The sequence below is a fragment of the Triplophysa rosa genome, linkage group LG6 (assembly GCF_024868665.1).
Source record: "Triplophysa rosa linkage group LG6, Trosa_1v2, whole genome shotgun sequence".
NCBI lineage: Eukaryota > Metazoa > Chordata > Actinopteri > Cypriniformes > Nemacheilidae > Triplophysa > Triplophysa rosa.
Genome location: NC_079895.1, coordinates 8,868,042 through 8,887,331, shown reverse-complemented (window position 1 = coordinate 8,887,331; position 19,290 = coordinate 8,868,042). Strand labels below are relative to the sequence as shown.

Here is a 19,290-nt window from a genome sequence, read left to right as displayed (position 1 = left end):
GGAAAAAAACGTAACCTCAAAATAAACTCTCGCAGTTGAGAGTGCTAAAGCTGTGAAGTCTTGATGATAATAGTTAAGGTGCTTACGGTCCGGCTGTTTGCTTGTACGTGTGGAGGCTATGGGACCTCCTGCAGGGAAGACAATAAAGGAGAGCACATTCCCTTTGGGTTTGAGCAGATTGCTTCAATTTTTTGAGAGATTTTCTCCCAGATCAATAGGACCCCACTAAAGTTCAATTACAGCCCTCTGAATGGCCTCACGCCTCCTCAAAACACTCCCTGAAAATAACCACATGGTGTATGACAGGGCAAACAGAAAAGTCAGAATTCCTACTGAGAGAAGAGCTTCAAGCTGACATTACTCTGTATTTGGAGAAAAAAAAACACTTGAATAATCTTTCAGCCTTCAGCCATCCCAGCAACATGTAGAAACACAGCATACGTGATGTGCTATGAAAAATAGATTTCCTTTTTTAAAACAATACAAAAAAAATAGTGGAAATATAGAGAAAAATAAAATAAAAATAATAAATAAACAAATACATTATAAAAATAAAATATTAGGTGTATGTGTGTGTCATAATAAGAAATAAAAGTTCAAAGCAATTAAAAACATAAAAGTGTAAATGCATTAAATCAGACAAAAATCTTTTTATTTCTTTGTTGCCATAAGTACAGACTCTGAAAGAAAAGACTTGACTCATAATTGATTTCAGTTCAGAAACAACACTTTGTGCAACTAAAACCAATCAATACATCATTTTTCTCTAGTGAAAACCATCACATTTAGAGGTGACCGTGTCAGAATCCCTCTTCGAAGGCATTTATAAACTCTGACAATACTCCTGAGAATATAACTCTACTCCAGATTAATGCCAGGCTTCAGAAGGCATTTAAATCCTTAGAAATGTGAGCACTGCTTATATTAAAAGAATGTCTGAAAATCCCATTAAATACTGTAAACCACACTGAACAGATCCTCTGTGTCTGTTTCTGTCAATCAATAAATGAGAATCTGTCTCAGGTGAGCTACACGGCACTCATGCGACTTCCTGTGTGTTTACAATAAATGCTACATCTATAGCTCTGCATTATCGAAGTCATAAGTGCAGCTATAATAAAACACATTTACACTGGATTTGAGCAAATCAAGGCCATTACAGGCCATAACCACATTATGGGTTATATTAGGTTTGGAGAGGATTTGTCACAGATGGCTGGCAGGTGAAATGGTGACCTAAAAGTGTCACAGATGATGCTTTAGTTTCCCCAGCGGATGTCAATACGGTCAATGTTTGGATGAGCTTAAAACAAGATGTTTGCTTTTTTATTTCTGTAATTTACAGTTTAATCTAGTAGCATGTCACAGCGCTTCCAACAACTTCAGTGGAAGTATATTTATGACACATTTAGAAACTTACGTGTAAACTAAACCAAACCAAACCAATTCATATATATACCACTAAAGAAGTTTCATTCACAGTCCTTTACAGGTCAGATAAACAAAGATAAACAAGCAACGCAAGTGATAAAAGGAGGTAAGAAGATAGGCCTGTATCTCATGAGGGTTAAGCCAGAGAAAATCCCCACTGAAGCATCACACGGGAGTCAGATATGCCACTTGATTCTGACAAGTGTTACTTTTCTAAAGGCACCATTACCAAGTGATCTCAAATTACTGAGATTTTGTGCAGAAGGGGATTTTAAATCCAAAAGTTTAAAGGTACGACTAGAATTCACAATTGGATTTTGAGGAAAAAGCCGTCACTCTTACACCTTGTACTAACCAGGTGTGAAGAATATAAGCCGTGTCTCAGTCATGGTGTTACGAGTGTGCTATTAGTGGGTTTATCTTTAAGGGATGAGATTCTTGATGCTCTTCCTTCCATATTTGCCCTGACAGGATATGATGAACTTCAAAGTTATTGCAAGAAAAGCTTCAGTTCAATAACAACGGGTTGCCCTATTCCATCACTACGGGAGGAATTGGCTCTTAAAAGGTAATACAGTGACAAAAGTCAGCATCTCAATATCACTGAGTCTCGTGTTTTAACATCATATTCTCAAACAGCAGTATGAGTGTGTTCTCTCCCACACAGGTGGAAGACAGATGGGAGGTAGGCACAGCGTTTGCACAGTCTGTGTGTGAATACCAGTGAAACTCAGGAGAGAGAAGTTTAGCAGTGGACTGAAATAATACAAAGCCCTGGGCGAAGATCTCTTTCACACACACACCACAGACTTTCCATTCTACCTTAAAATGTCCGTGCTTCCAGAATGAAGCAAACAGCTATGTTTTCATTTTGACACGCCTACCTTCTGAAACTGTAAAGTAGATTTTGGTGAATTTTACTGCCTAACTTTTTTTAGGGCCACACTGTAGAAACAACATGGCGAATTCCATATTTCATTATGTAAAGTCTTATGTATATTATATTGTATTTATGTCAATAGATCCTCCACAAAAGTAAAGAAAATGACATGCTTCCAGAATGAAACTGTACAGCTTTGTTTCCATTCTGATACACTTACTTACTGATACTGTAAAAGGAGATTTCGCTTGAGTCCACTTGCATAGACTATACTGCTTAGGGATGCAATTTTGAGTAAGTCCACGGTGTGGGTTGCTGGCCAGTATGAGATCAGCTGAAACGCTCACATAACTACTGCTAAGGGAAATAAGACAAATACATGCATTTCACAATATTTTTATGTTCATTTGCTGTGTGATTGTTTTAAAACTATATTTATGGTTCCAGAAAACAAAAAGAATCAATTTCAAATTTGATTCTCAACCTTAGCACTACTGCTCAGTACTATGCAGGCAGAGTTTACCTATTTTATCATCACATTATTAGGCTGCTAACAACAAGCTGTCTCAATGAAATTACTTCTATATAACAATACAGCCCTCATGGAGAAACAACAAATCCCATTAGAGTTGGCAGACCATGTCTGTTCTTATAGAGTGTGTGTTTCAACATTTTAGATCTTACACGCGTTCAGACATACTCATTACATACATAACATGAGATCATGAAAATGACATATGAAAATGACTAGGCTAGCGGAAAGGAGGGGATTAGACAGATGAATTGCGGAACGAATCATTTGAGAGTCAGTCAAGAAGTAAGGTAAAAGTAACTAGCTATTATTACGAAATAATAGTGCTTTTACATTTTCTATGTACGTAAACTTGTTGTTGGACACTCCATAAACCAAAGTAGGACCTTAAAAATCCCTAGTTATGTACTCTTTAAGACAAACTTTTATTAGGTCCAAGAATATGCCCAAGATTCTAGCTAAATAAGCTTGATTTCACAGGTCGTTGCTACAACTGTATCACAACACAATTCACATTAGGTATTAAATAGACCTAGAGTTTATTAAGTAGAGTTTATTTTTTACATGAGCATATAGACAGTCCAAAGGTCCGGATTAAAGAAGGGTAATTCACATATAATACATAGACATCAGAGTCTTGTTCATTTACAGATCTAGAAGAGGAATTCAATATTTATTCATGAACACAAAACACCGCATATGCATTCTGAGCTTCAATAAAGGTCATTCCTGATGAATTCCTCACACAAACCTCAATGAGAAAAGTGACCGAGGTCCGATAAAAGAGGTCTTACCTTCTGTACTGAGGCCAGGGCTGGAGGTGAATTTGGCTACATCCACAATCTTCACGGCAAACTGCTGGCCCGTCTCCCTGTTGATGCATCTTCGTACCACGCTAAACGGCCCCCTTTGAAATAAAAATAAAAGGGAAAATTAGAACCGCATTGCACCTGGAGCCATAGCGGTTAGTGGTAGTAAGAGTATACCAGTGCCAATAATATGATGATACCAATGATGATTTTTTTTACACATTTACTTAAAAAATGGACTAAATTGAACCAGACTGACCATAACTGATCAAAACCAATAATCACTGAACCCCTACAAAATGAAGTAACTATTAGACTTAATGACAACCCAGATTGAGAAATGTCTTATCTGTACTGTATTGTTGAAGATTGAACAACAGTACTGAGAGTAATGTAGAGTATAAATGAAAGACAATAGTAAAGATAAGACAATAAGAAATGAAATACAACACAAATGTATCTCTGTATTGAGTCGAATGTCAGTCATTTTTGCCAGAAAACACAAACACAGGTTGCTTTTAAGAAACTTAGAAACTAAGAAACTAAATAAGATCCTTCAGTTGGAGGGGAAAGTGTGACTTTCATCTTCAACACTGTCATTACAGAGCCACATGAGGCTCACTAGTAAAGTACTGAGGCCTTAGGATGAGAAGCCTATCCTCTTCCTAGGAACGAAGGAAAGCTTAAAGCAGCCATGAGAAAGATGGCAACCCTCTGTGCTGGAAGAGTATTTGAGGAACGGCAGGGAGTGGAGCGGCTGGGGAAAGGTCTGATTTCTGTAAAGAGCTCTGATCACATTTCCCAAAGCTTTTAACCCTCATCAGGATGAGCTCGGAGCGTTTCTGCAAGCCTGTGGAGAGTCAGCAACAGAAGCCTCTGGACCAAACGGCCTTCTTTAGCTTCTGTTCGTGTGCGGTGGGTCTTTTCTCATCTCTGTTCAACAGGGTTGATTAATTACCTCTCTCATATTTGATGTTCACAGTGTTGATGAGATTGTGTAATGCAATAGGAGTTGTGTGATAAATGGGAGCTATTTAAGCTTGCAGTCTCCCTTTCTCTCAGTGGTAAACTCACTATTCTTTCATTGTCGGTTTCCACACAATGTAATCAAAAACACAATGAAATGCTATAATTAAATAATCAAATTTTTGTCAGGATTCTGACCGAGCAGTTAAAACAAATCGTTTAGAATCGTACAAAGAGCAGTGGCTCTCAAGTGTCACCATTCAAATAAATACAAAAATTCAAGTGATCTTATTAGGGCTGTCACAATAAATCGGTAGTCATAATAACTGTAATATAAAAAAAACATGATTATCGATATTGTGTTAATTCTACACATATGATACTATTGTAAATAATTAATTTCATTCAATTTCATTCTCTGTATGGTCATGTTTTTATGTTTCAGAAATTCAGGGATACAGAATTTTAGTTCTTTATACACTGGATCAGTGGCTTTGAGGTTTCAAGGTTCATATTGTACGTGTTTCATAGTATTTCAAAAGATCAATGACATTTTGATTTCTCATGTTTTACCCATCATTTCCAGCAGACATTTTCCCAGCATTTGGTCTGCACAAAAGCTACTTTATCTTAATGTAAAAGCTCTTAGGATTTCAAAGAGAACTTCAAGCTTGTCAGCTCAGATTTCATCAAGTTCATCTCCATCTCTTTGATCTATCCTCCAAACGACTTGAATATGATGTAAATGCTATATTACACTTCTGAGGCTAATAATACACTTTTTCTCTACAGTGTTCCGAGTGAAAATAAGTTGATATTTACATATTCTAAGCCCAGCACGTTCACAATCTTATACTTGACATTTACTCTTGATATTGCTGCAAGGAAGTCTCCCATCCATCATTACAGGTGACCCAGTGCACTCCGTCCTATAGATGTCCGAACATATAAACCGAAAGACTGAAAAGAGCAGAACATGTAATTGTTGTCAGAAGTTGAGAAGTATTGCAGTAGACAGCTGGCTACTGTCTTCTCATCGCCTTGTTCTCTGGCTAAACTGCTAATGAACCGCGCAGTAAATGTGTGGAATCATCCTGAGAAACACTGTTCGTGAAGCTCAATTGGTACAGCATTGTGTTAGCAGTGCAAAGGTCATGGGTACCTTGAATGCACTATATGTTACCCTAGAAAAAAGCATCCACCAAATGCATAAATGTACACTAATATGCCACTAGACTTACGTTTACCTTTATTCATTTAGCAGACACTATTATCAAAAGCCATTTACAGACGAGAGAGCATTTAACATTTTAACATAACGTTTAAAACCACTTGATGAAATGCAATGGAATGAAACCATATTACAGAAGAAATTGAATAGGTATGAAAAGTAGGGCTCTATAAAGTAAAGCTATGGTCAAGCATTGCTGCTAAATAAAGAAAAATAATATACAAGAAAATTCTACAGATATCTCATGCATTTTCTTAGTTAAAATGTAAATTTACCAATTATTGACCTAGTTTGTATTGTTACAATTTCAATAGCATTTGGACTCAGACAAAAAGACTTGAGATCCAAATGACCCACGACTCCAATCAACAGCCACTTTCTACAAAAACAGAGATCCAAAAAACTTTGATTGTGGTCTAGAATTGCCATGCAACTAGAGAAGGATGCAAATTAAAGAGAGACGGGAAGCTATTCAGAGAGCTTATTATCACTATAACTTTCTAATACTGGTGTGACAGGGGTTGTGTTTTCACAACACAAAATGTTGGAGCAGATGGCATGAGACGCAAAGTCGCATACTGGCAGACTGCAGAGGTACAGCCACGTGCGGCTCAGAGCTGGACTCATCCTGTTATGCTAAAAACCATATACACAATGACACTCTGTAACATCTCCATGGACTATTCTTCTGCTACTACGAACTGCAATAGTTCCCATGTTCTTCAACATTTTTTAGTCACAAGAGCCTGAAACTCATTGCTTGAAATTGAGGGGAAATTCTACACGGATGATGTAAAAATTTCAGGGGAGCCAATCCCTTTTACAGATGGATCTCTAGAGACTCTGATTATAAATGTGAGAGGAGTGAATTTATATCCTGGACATTATGAAAATGTTATTTTGTATGTAACACCACTTACTGTACTTTGTCACTTTTTTCACTCTTATTCTCCATCATTGTGTCTTAAACATGCCCAAGGGAAAGGGAAAACATTATTATATAACATTACAGGGATAGCTGACCAAAAAACTAAAAACACTATCAGTATTCACCCTCATGTCGTTCCAAACCTCTATCACGTTCTTTCTTCTGTGGAGCACAAGAGAAGATATTTGAGAAACTTCTCATTGGTTTGTGTCCATACAATGGAAGTAAATGGGGGCCAGTGTTGTTTGGTTACCATCGCTCTTTAAATTATCTTCTTTTGTGTTGTACAGAAGCAATTCCTACATTAGAAATGACATGAGGGTGAATAAATGATTTTCATACATTTTCATTTTCGATTGAACTGTCTCATTAAAAGCGGTTTGGCGCTGGCCATTGGGCCATCCTTACTGTTGAGCCCTGTAATCTCAGTGGCAGAGAATACAGAAACCAGTGCGGTGCTCTGCCGTGCTGATTTAGCACGGCATCGTGGGAATTTGGGGTAACAAGAGCGGCGAAACAAATGTGCATCGGCCATTCGCTTCCGGCAACTGCTGAGGCTGACATGCACAAGCAGCGACATGCTGTAACACGCAGCAGGGTGCTGTGTCTGTTGCCAGCAAACCCGGCTGATTAGATTAGATTAGAAGCCCAATGCAGACGTGAGAACTGCAGGCACAGGTCACATATGCAGCATAAACAACTCTTGAGTAAACCCAAGTCTGTTTCTGTGCAGTAAAGATGCAGAGTGCTACTGTATATGTAATGATCATAAATAATGAAGATGTCCTTTGCAGCGGCCCATGACGAAGGAAGATGTGCTGGCAGGTAGAAATATGAGGTGAGGAGGAAATGAGGAGCGATGGCGGGAAAGGACGTACAGTGAGATAAAAAAGGAAGACGAGAGAAACGTGAAGTAGGAACAAGGATGGGTTTAAGAGAATCGCTCAGACAGCAGGGAGGCTGGCAGGGGAAGATCACTGATGTTTCGTGACAGTTGGGATCTATTACAGTGTGCGAGAGATGATGGTTGAGGTGCTGGGTTTCTCCTACAGAGGATAACTCCTGCAGCATAAACAAAAGACGGCGTGCGTGCCCGCAGGCCACCCGGGACAGCTGAGGTCTCCGTGCCTGTGAAAAATGGTGACAATGCACTGCCAGAAACTATTAATCAATCTTATATCTGTGGTTTCATCTGCATGAGTGCATAAGTCTGTGCCATCTGAGTTAACCCATGCCACTTTAAAAGCATAGTTTGTCCAGAGTCAATGGGTCTGTGTATGGGCAGGTGTGTGTACATGAACCTGTGCATGCCCTGTGTCAATATAGATACCAAAAGTCAATGCAGATAGCTGCATAAAACCAACAAATGGAAAAATGGAACGCTTTCATGGCAGTTAAAGTACAGCAGGTAAATACAGAACATTGAAAGTCTCATTTAAGCATCGATTAGCATTGGCATTGAGCACTAAAAACAAACAGCATTAATGCTGTGTTGGGTCAAGTCATCTCGTGTTTCAAAGAGAGCTAAATAAATACGGGCAGAGGAGTTAGTCAAAGAGGAAGAGAGATAAAAGGAACCGGCACTGAAGAACAATGATGTTCAGTCATGCATAGAAGCGTGTAAATGTTTAAAAGATGTGGTAGAAAATCCAACTCAGCCATATAATGGGAACTAATCTACGCTGCTAAATAAGATTACAACTGTGGTTTTCAGCTCTTGCAAGAAAAATGTATATTTGCAGTGTTATCTGTACTAACTAACTAACCCAACAGTCTCAACCATTACGTAAATCAAGAGCTCGATTAAATGGTTCAAATGTATTTCAGATTTGAAACAAAACTGGCACTGGGTTAACAACCAGAATGTGAGAAATAAAGAATTAAAACCATTCATTAAAGCCGGAATGAAACAGCTTTGTGATTGACAGCATCCAATTTTAAAAGGACTCTTTTGCTTGGAAACTCAACTGTGCAAAAAGGGCACATCATTAACACAAGAACCCAGCCTCACTCTTCATGGCAGAACTTTCTAAATTGCGACATAAATTAAAGGTTAAAGGGGAACTGTGTACACTGACAAGACAGTGGTGATTTCATTAGAGCAGGCCATAAATCTAGATTAATAAGACTAACACTTGAACTGCTGTGAAGATGGAAGATGAATTGATAAATAATGTTTTGGCATAAAAACCAGCTCAAGTGACTATTTCAAAAAGGAAACGAAAAGGAAATCGGAAACTCAGAGTCTAATTTTATAAGGTTTAGAGGCACTGAAGCCACAATGAAGACCGGATGATCATTTGTAGCTGGGTAGAGAGGGTGTAAAGAGAACCATCAGACAGAATTATATAGATTCAGCTCTCTACGGCTCATGCAGGAAGTTTTGGAGGAGCGCAGCTGCATGCTGGGAGCGACCAAGAGATTTGCATTTTTCAGCTCTGTGGATTTCAAGAACACAAGACAAATACATCTGCAAAAGGGTGCACACACAGAGACCACGGGAAGAAAAGTGATTAAAGAGGAATGCGAGGAGTCCTGCCCATGGGCGTCACTAGCACTATTTATTCGGGGCTCTAGCCCCGATTGTTTGTAATCTAGCCCCGAATGTTTTGGCCTGGAAATATAATAATAGGAATTCAGTAACTGGACATTTAAAATTCGCTGCTGACGTTGTGTACATGATGCTGATTGATTGCAGCCTCTCTCCCACACGCGCCGAGTCTGACACACACACACACACACAGGCACGCACATACACAAACCACGTGACTGATTTCAACCTATCCTAAAACATCACCATGCAGTTGAGCTGCTCGACAAAATAAAATATAACAGTGTGAGGGCAGAGAATACTACAGAACGGCAATGGCGTGTGCCAAGAAACAAACAAATCTTTAATTTTGGCAGAAGACGAAGAAAGGTATTAACTTTAGTGTGCGAGTACACGCAGACGAAAATGTACACCTATAACTCATGATATAAAAATCCTTTTATCACAACAAGCACGCAGTTTTTCGTGATTCTGCTATTGCGGCACAATCTTAATCAAAAATTATTAATAAAAATTATTTTTACAAGGATAATAAACAGATGTTGCCTGTCGCTCATGTGAGGTCAGTGAGTGATCTGTGTGAACCTTTCTTACCTGCTGCTGCCTCACATAAGTGCCAAGGACCGGGCGAAGCAATAATATCCTAATATATGACAGCGTAGTGGAGCAATACTGTTTTGTATTCCTTGTAAAAAAAAAAACATCATCCTTGAACAAATGCTTCCCTTCACCGCGCGAATCTTGTCTTTCAGGCTTATTGCTTGAATGGTAAAATACCAGGGCTGTCAAACGATTAATCGAATCCAGAATAAAAGTTTGTGTTTACGTAATTTATGTCAGTATACTGTGCTAATTAATTTTGTATTTATGAACACATACATAAATGCATTTATTTTAGAAAAGTATAAAATATAACAATAAATAAATGTTTATTTAGAATTTAAATTATTGGTAAATATGAATTAATACATTTAAATATTTCCTAAATATATAGACAGGTATGTGTATGTTTTGTGTTTATAAATACAAAATTAATATGCACTGTACACAGATATATATGATGTAAACACAAACTTTTATTCCGGATGCGATTAATTGTTTGACAGCCCTATAAAATACACATATAATTATGTCAAAATGTCCGTCGAGTTTTTTTAAACACAATCGGGTATGATGTAAACAAACTGTTTTTGGGAGAAACTTTTTGGGACATGTGTCACTGGATCCGCTTTACCGCAAGTCTTAAAGTTCCAGCAGCTCAGTCACACGAGCAGTTATTAGGCCACTGGCTGTTTGTGTTTACTTAAAAACGTACTTCAACACCTTTCATTTTTTTATTAATATTAGGTTAAGCATTATCAATTATAGTTATTAAGTATTTCTATTCATAGAAATACTTCTAGTATTTAAGTCATTAAAGTTGTAAAAAAACATTACAAATATTTACACAATTTACAAACAAGGAAAAATCCTTAAGGAACTGACTGTTAATTTCATGCATTATTATCGCCCAGCTCATAAACGTGAAAGCACTAACGCATTACAAACATTACCATATGCTTTTATTTTGCTCAAGTCAACTCTCGAAGATACTCTCTGATGATTCCACCATCAATAAAATGAACAGGAAAAATACCTGGATAAAAGAATCATAAAGAACTTTGAAAAGTCCACAAGAGAATGAAGTACAGTAGACATAAGTAGCAAGACATAGATAACAATGGGTCAGATGTATAAAGTTACATAATATGATTATTTTGTGTTTGATAATATATTGCATAAATGCTAATCCTTGAGACGAATACATTTAAATGTACGTGATTATTTTGTTTGCTAATAAACTATATTTTGCATAAAAAAGTTAATGCAAAGCATATTTTCCTTGAAAAAAATACCCCTTACAACCTAATCCAAATTCTCTACATTAGCCCCTAATGTTTTAGGCTCAGCCCCTGATGGTTTTACATCCTCTGGTCCTGCCCATACGGAAATGTAATATATTCACATATATGTGAAACACTGCTGAATATATTGAAATATATTTTCAAAACGTATTTTCAAAATACACATATCCTAAACCTTACAAACTGATGTTAATGTTGCATTTCTAAATATGTTTATTTATGTGTGAAAATATATTTCATGTCTCAAGTCATCTATCAAATATTAAATGAAATGAATTTTTTTGCAATGTGTGGTTTCTACTAAGAATAACAAACCTCCAAATGGTAATCTAAATCTTAAAATAAAAATATTACAATATTAGAACTTTAATTTAGTGAAAATATTTTAATTTGATCAAAACAGCAGCTGGACTGTATTTCTGCACTGCAGTCAAACTAACATTGTTGTTTGCCATATTTGGGTCTTTCTGCTAATTGGCTATTAAATATTGCCATATATGGGCATATTGATGTGTGACGCTCTGGTGAGCTTTTCCTGCTCATCAGTCATGAGGTAAAATTATTACAGGCCTACACTAAACTGAAACTGAACAGTTTTAAGATGTTTGCTCTCATTTCTTGCAAGATAGTGTGAAACTGCAACATATAGCATTGTAAAACAGAGAATATTTGCAACTTTTTTAAATTTATTTTTATTTTGAAGATTGTTTTGATAAAAACAATGATATCTTTCATGGAGTGTGTCCAGGAAACACAAGGTGGCTGGCCAGTCTAACATTACATTGGTATGTAGCTGCTTTAATTCCTATCTCTTGTAAACATTTATGTACCTTTCAACATTAATGTAAATGTCCATTCTATAAATGACCTTATAAGTGACTCTGTGTTACATCAGTGTGCTATAAAGGAATTACTGGCGGCAGAACCAAATCAATTATTCTGCTAATGCCAGTTACCACACCTCAAGACATTGTTCAGATGTTACTTCAAGATGTTTGTTGACCGCATTACAGTTCCATATCACCACATCGCATAGTCCTACTCACAAAAGCATTTAAGGACAAAAACCTGACAAATGTCTTGAAATATAACATGTCTTGTAGTGTGCATGGTAACGGTGATGTGAGCCCATAACCACAGGCCTGTAATGAATTATTCCTTTCTTAAATTTCTATTACAGGGAATAATTGTCTGCACTGTAGTTACAAAGTCAATTAACTTACAAAGTCAGTACCACTTTAGTAACCATGGGGATTAATCCAAATGTTTTTATCTTCTTTCCTGTGTTATTTTGAAGACACATAAGAAGGCAACTATTGGACAGTTGGGCCAGACCATGAATTCTGAGGCAGTACTGAAGTTCCAAAATAAGAAGGGAGACGCTTGTTCCACATTCACATTTAAAGGGACAGTTCACCCCAAAATGAAATTCTTTCATCATTTACTCACACTCTTGCCATTTCAAACCTCTATGACTTTCTTTCTTCCGCAGAACACGAAAGAAGATATTTTGAAGAGAGTTGATAACCGAACAGCACTGGACCCCATTCACTTCTATTGTATGGACACAAAACCAATACAAGTGAATGGGGTCCAGCTAACAACATTTTTCAAAATATCTTCTTTTGTGTTCTGCAGAAGAAAGAAGGTCATGCAGGTTTGAAATGACAAGAGGGTGAATAAATGATGACAGGATTTTTATTTTTAGGTGAACTATCCCTTTAAGCTTTGGTAGTATCTTTAGGCTAAATGTAGCTCCTAACAGATTTTGGAAAAAAATCGTAAAAATAATGACCGTGTCAGGTAATTTTAGGACTTTATTAGTATTTCACAAGTGCTTTAGTGATAAAATCAGTTACATGTGAGGCTGACAATTTACTGAACATATACTTGTTTAATTTTAAAATCTGCATACAGTAAAAAATGCTTGGTTATTTTCAACCCAGCATTGGGTTGAAAAGGGACAAACCCAACCACTGGGTTAAATTAACCCAGCAAATGGTTTATACAAACATAAACTAATATTAAAGATTAATTCATGGACATTGCAAAATAATATATTTACATAGATGTGCATGTAAACTTATTTATATATAAAGGCAGGGCTCGACATTAACGCTTGTCCGCATATCCGGGACAAGTAAACGTTTTATATGGGCAAGTGAGAGAGAATTTTACTTGCCCGACCGGACAAGTAACTTGAAGAAAATAACAGTGCGACATATATGTAGAATAATAAGAATATGTGCATTAGACAGAGCTGCGTGTTTGTCGTGGCTGTGCTTGTTTGTGTGTGACAATAATAATAAGTCCAAGCGAACGCGGAATCCTGTTATTTCAATGTCATCTGGCTGTTCTGAGTGAATTATGTGCACAGTTTAACATACAACACGGGTGATGGTCGAGGATTTATCTGTGCTGCATTGTATGAGGATATGAACACATGAACTTCATCTCCAGAGTTGCTCTGAGAGTTTATTTTACGAGCGTTTTACTGTTTGAGTGAAGCTATCTGCAAACAAGCGTCTTCCCAAAGACCCGTCAAAATAAAAGTCCCTTTAAATTGAACACTCAGACAAAAAATACTGTAGTGTACTATTGAAAATTGAAGTGCCCTTGTAGTAAATTGATAAACACTGTGTACTATAGTAAAGTTCAAAAACAATATAGTAGGAATTTTACTGCAGTTTACTATAGTAAATACTATAGTAACCTACAGTAATTTATGTGGACAAATATACCACTATTGTATAGTAAAAAAGGAAAAACACAGAACTTAGAAATATTAAAACAAATTTAGGTAATCTAAAAATGATATGGCCCTAATTTATCCATCTGTACGTAACATTAATGTCTTTTGTCAGTTATCTGCTTATTTATGTTGAACTACACTTGCACATTTCTGCCTGTGCTACCAAACTTTAAACCTCTCTAGCACCAGTGCTATGTGCAAAAAAAGTTAATTTACAGCCTTAACACTAATAATAATTACTGCTTGCCTTTGTTTTATAGCAGTCACAGAGAGTAACGGCCTATAACCAAATTCAGGCGGCCAAAGCGGACACTAGTTAAAATGCTTAGGAGCAAACGTGACCAATCTAAATCCGAAACAATTATATTGATTATATTATATTATAATTCAAATGAAATATCATTTTTTTATCTTTGGATAAGTAATTTTTGTACTCGGACAAGTGAATGTCAAATTTACTTGTCCGAAGGACAACCACATGACAATGCTTAATGTCAAGCCCTGTAAAGGAAATAAATAGATGTAAATATATCCATTACACATATATTTACACATGTTTAATATATGTGAAAAATATAAGAAAGTGGCCAAAATCGAATATTTAAATATATTTTTAACATATATTGTAAAATAGATTTAGCCTACATATACATATAAAATCATTTTTTTTCTATTTCATTTTTTAACATTTAAATATACAAAATATATTTGTTATTAATATATTTCAACCTATGTAACTTCTGTATGGGTGACCTTTGGGATACACGCTTTTTTGTTTACTACTTGTGAACACTTGTTCTGTTTTGTTTGTATTGCTTTTCACTGTAATACAAAAACAGCCAAACAAAAATGTGCGAGCGACCATATAGTGAAGTCTGTTTATAGCGTCATGTTAGCTTTTTACTTTTAATGATTGTATTTCAGCTTCAAACGTAACAAATGTTGCGTTAATTTGTAAAGATTATCTTGATAGACAGAACGTGTAAACATCATAAACCTTTGTTAATCACAGATCTTATCTTTTCTTCCAAAAGTCTATGGGACAAATGCATAGCACCGCTAACTTTCGTGTTGGCCGACAAAAACACATCATCTCTGCAGCTCCCTAATAAAAGTCCCTCAATCCTTCTGTTTTATGAATGTGATTTAATGAATCTTCTTCCGTGGCTTTAGACATGGAATTCATCACAGAGGTCAGGATTGTAAATGTCCTGTTTTACAGCATGCTCGTCCACGGCCCTGCTCGCGTACGGTATATAACAGCCTCCAGCGAAGTGAAGAAACAGGTAAAAAGAGAGAGAAGGTCTGTTTTGGGACATCGCTGCAGTATTTCTGCCACTGCTGGTAGTTGAGCTTGCACCACCCCCTCCACTTGCTCCCCAGTGTCTCTGACAGCACATAAGCATCAATACACTGCCTGCCAGCAAAACAGAAAACACATGCTGGAATACTGGAAGCCCTCTGGATTAGCAAGACAAAGCCTTTTTTGAGTGGCTGTTGTAAACCCTAAAGGCTGTCTTAAGACGCATTCTGATATGAACCTCTTGAGTGACTGATATAAAACATTCTAGACAGGAAGCAACACTTACAGCTGATTCCGATGATGTGTGACATTATCAAAGCTAACAATGTGATGTCTTACACCAAGAGATATTATACAAGGCTGCATAAGCTATCTATTGTTCTGAATGGGCGTTGGGTCAGAAGAGTGGAATGATGTTGAAATAGGCAGTTCATGTCAAAACAGTATAAAAAATTAGGGATGCACGATAAATTATCGGCCATATCGGTATCGGCCGATAAATGGTCCTTTTCAATGTTATCGGTATCGGCCGCTAATAAAATTTAGGCCGATAAATTATGAATCATTTCCTCTGGTTGAACCACTTCATCTGCATGCTGCTCACAGCTAAAATCCAGCACAGTACAGTCTTTCTGTCATGATCATTCACTTACTGCTATTAGCAAAACATTGTTGATGTAGTATGTAGATATTTATGAATGTGTAAATTATAGGAACAAAAGCATATTTTTTGAAGCCAACTGCTGTCTAAATGCTTTCTGTCTTGAGACCTGTTAGACTTGTGTCTATTGAGAACACCTTTCTGGGTTGCTCTGGAAGAACATATTTAATTTACATTTACATTTAGTCATTTAGCAGACACTTTTATCCAAAGCGACTTCCAGATGAGGGAAACAATGGAAGCAACTGGAACAACATAAGGACAACAAAAAGCATAAGTGCAATAAAAGAAAATTGGTCTCAAATAGCCTATCACAGTATACAGAGCTAAGTTTTTTTTGTGTGTTTTTTAATAAACAAACTTAATTTGTTTATTAGAGGTCCAGTGTGTAATTTTTGGGATGATCTATTGATAGAAATGCAATATAATATACATAGCTATGCCTTCAGAGGTGTATAAAGAGCTTACACAGTGAAGCGTAATGTTTTTATTACCTTAGAATGAGCTATTTCTATCTACATACCCCCTTGCCTATAATACGCCATGTTCAGTCAGCCGTCGTAGTGTTTCGAACGTGAGGGGAAGGGGTGGAGTGAGCGGTTGGTTGCAATTCACAATCTTGCCACTAGATTTCACTGACTGGACCTTTAAATAAACATTATACCAGTAAAGTTTAAAAGAAGAATTGAAGGATTAAAGAATCTTTAATTAGTGTTAAGAAGGCTTGGTACATGATTTTCAGGAGAAAAAAATAATTTTCAGTCTCAGAAAATGTTATATTATTTAGATACGGTATATCAGTCAATATATCGGTTATCGGCTTGGCTTCCAATGTTCAAGAATTATCGGTTATCGTTATCGGCCAGAATTTACATATCGGTGCATCCCTAAAATTTTTAAAAAATATATTTCTTCCCATTACATAAAAAACACTTGGGAGATGAAAACTATAAGTGAATTTCATTAGCTTCTTTCTCCAGAGTCTCTTACCATCAGTCTGCTGAATGCAGACACCCACACACACACAATTCAGGAGTACAGCGATATCAAATAAGGAAATGTACACACAGTCAGGTTCTCTATGCAAATATATGTATCAGCTCTCTTTACAGTCATGAAGGCACCAAAAACTTGAAGTGAGAGGGCATTTCAAAACTGATTCACTTCAAGACTAGACTTCAGGCTTAAAACAAAAAAGCTTGAAAATAAAAAAAGGCTTGGATTCATTTCATTTCCTCTCTTTCCATGTGCTGTTTGTTGTTGTCTCCATAATGAAGATGTGCATTGTTTTTGTGCTAGATAAACACTGCTCTAATTGCAAAAAATCCACAAGAAAAAATATTTTTTAAATATATTACCTGATAACTGCATATAAAAAATACATTTGAATCACTAAAATGGTTTTTAAAGGGTACTATTTTAAATAGAATTAGTTTTAATGTCTTAAAAAATCTCTGAAAAAGACAAATATCCTATTGTCTCCTATGTCCAAATTCGCTGATGTTCAGGAAATGGAAAAAGCGCTACACTTATATGATTAAATAAATACTGTGTTGTCAAAGTTGACGAGCACTTTTTAATACTTTTTTTAATTGGTTAAATATTTGAAAAACCAAGTGACAACCATAAAGGGGCGACTTATAATAATGATTTATGACAAAAAATAAAAATCACAAAATATGGAGATACAACGTTCCAGAAAGACAGCAGCGATATGCAAAAAACACTAAGCCATCAAATACCAAAACACACACACTGTACATCATAATCTCATGAGTGAGTGCAGCCAGTGGCCGGAGAGGCTTAAGAATCTGTCTGTTTTTATTGCTCATCATGTTCACTTCATTACCCTCTGCTCCACATCACTGTTCTCTGCTTTCCATTCTAATGTTTGAACTGACCACAAGCCATCAGCACAGTCCTGCATCTCCATCCTCACAGTTCTAATCCTTTCCTCACCACGCACAGCCCATAATGTTCATTGAGTTTACATCAGCATGGCCGAAAAGTTGGGCCACACATTTCTTGTCTTAAAGAGGCCAACCTACGATTTTAAAGCATTCTGAAGCCTACCGTATAACAACAAAGGGCCTGATTTAAATGTATGTGACCCTCTCTGTCTCTGACACACGTACACACCTGAATTTGACAAAGAAAAGCAAGAGCCTAGTTCATTCAAATCCCCTGTGCTAGTTTGAAGTTGAAGAGATGAATTTGCCGGGGCTTTGTCAAGCATACAGGAGAAGACACCACTTTACTTTATCTCTCGCCGACAGTCATAGACACTGCTCACACGCTTTAATAACCGACAGCCTAATATCAAAGCAAACAATAGAAAGTTACACTTTCCCCAGATACGGTCTACTACAAAGAATAAAAATGCAAGTACTTAATATTAAAAGTGTCGACAAGAATCTTTTCTCAACGTCTTCCTCTAAGGCAAAGTGCCGTTTTCCGGTCTTTTTGTTGTGCTCTTTTCTGACAGTCTTTTTTCATTGGCTTTTCAAGAAACGTTGGCAGACAATCGTTCAAAGACACACGCTCAATGCTCGGCAATAATAATCCACCAAACCACAGAGGTACAGAGCATCAACTTCAACACCTGTTTAGCCCTCAGTAGGGGAAAGACCTGCTCTGTCTGCAGCGCAACCTCCAGATGGAGAGGTAAGACCTGAGGTCAGAGAACTGAACGGGTAAGCTTTGATCAGAGACTGTAAACTACACAGTACTGCCTCAAAATGTCTAAAGCCAAAATGATCCTGGTTTTGAGCAGAGACATATAGTCATCTCTAAACATTAACTGAGACATACAGTATGAATATTTTATGACACTCAGAAAATTGCACACTTCACTTTTCCTTTCTTTCTAGCGTAAAAAAATTAAATAAAAATGAAGCTGGACGTTTCAATAAATGGAATGTAAAAGACATAACTGCTATTTCTCATCTCTATAACGTGGCAGTCATGGTTCCTGAGCTCCAGAGAGGTGATGAGGTAATCATAAAACAATACAACGCTACATTCATCTCTCCTATTACCCACTCAACACACTAACACAGAGTAGAGTGAGGAGACAGAGAGACAGGCAGAGAGGAGGCGACAGAAGACAGACAGGCGGATGGATGGATGCTCCGGGCACACCCCAGGGGTCTGTGGCAGAGGAGACAGCAACCTTAGCTTCCATTAGAGCTGCGTCACTCAGCACCTTTTCCTTCCAGACAGCGCTAATGATTTCCTGTCAGCGCTGGCCAACACACACACACACACACACACACACACACACACACACACACACACACACACACACACACACACACACACACACACACACACACACACACA

General features: G+C 37.0%; 1 protein-coding gene across 15 annotated transcripts in view; it reads right to left on the bottom strand.

Moving 5' to 3' along the window:
* Positions 1-19,290, bottom strand: part of caska (calcium/calmodulin-dependent serine protein kinase a) — a 132,279-nt gene that overhangs the window by 57,001 nt on the left and 55,988 nt on the right. For all 15 annotated transcript variants that reach the window (XM_057335943.1, XM_057335942.1, XM_057335951.1 and 12 more), the window contains one exon: positions 3,638-3,750. In XM_057335943.1, coding sequence (XP_057191926.1) covers positions 3,638-3,750 — 113 coding nt within the window. Of the gene's footprint in view, positions 1-3,637; positions 3,751-19,290 lie in introns of those variants that run through there.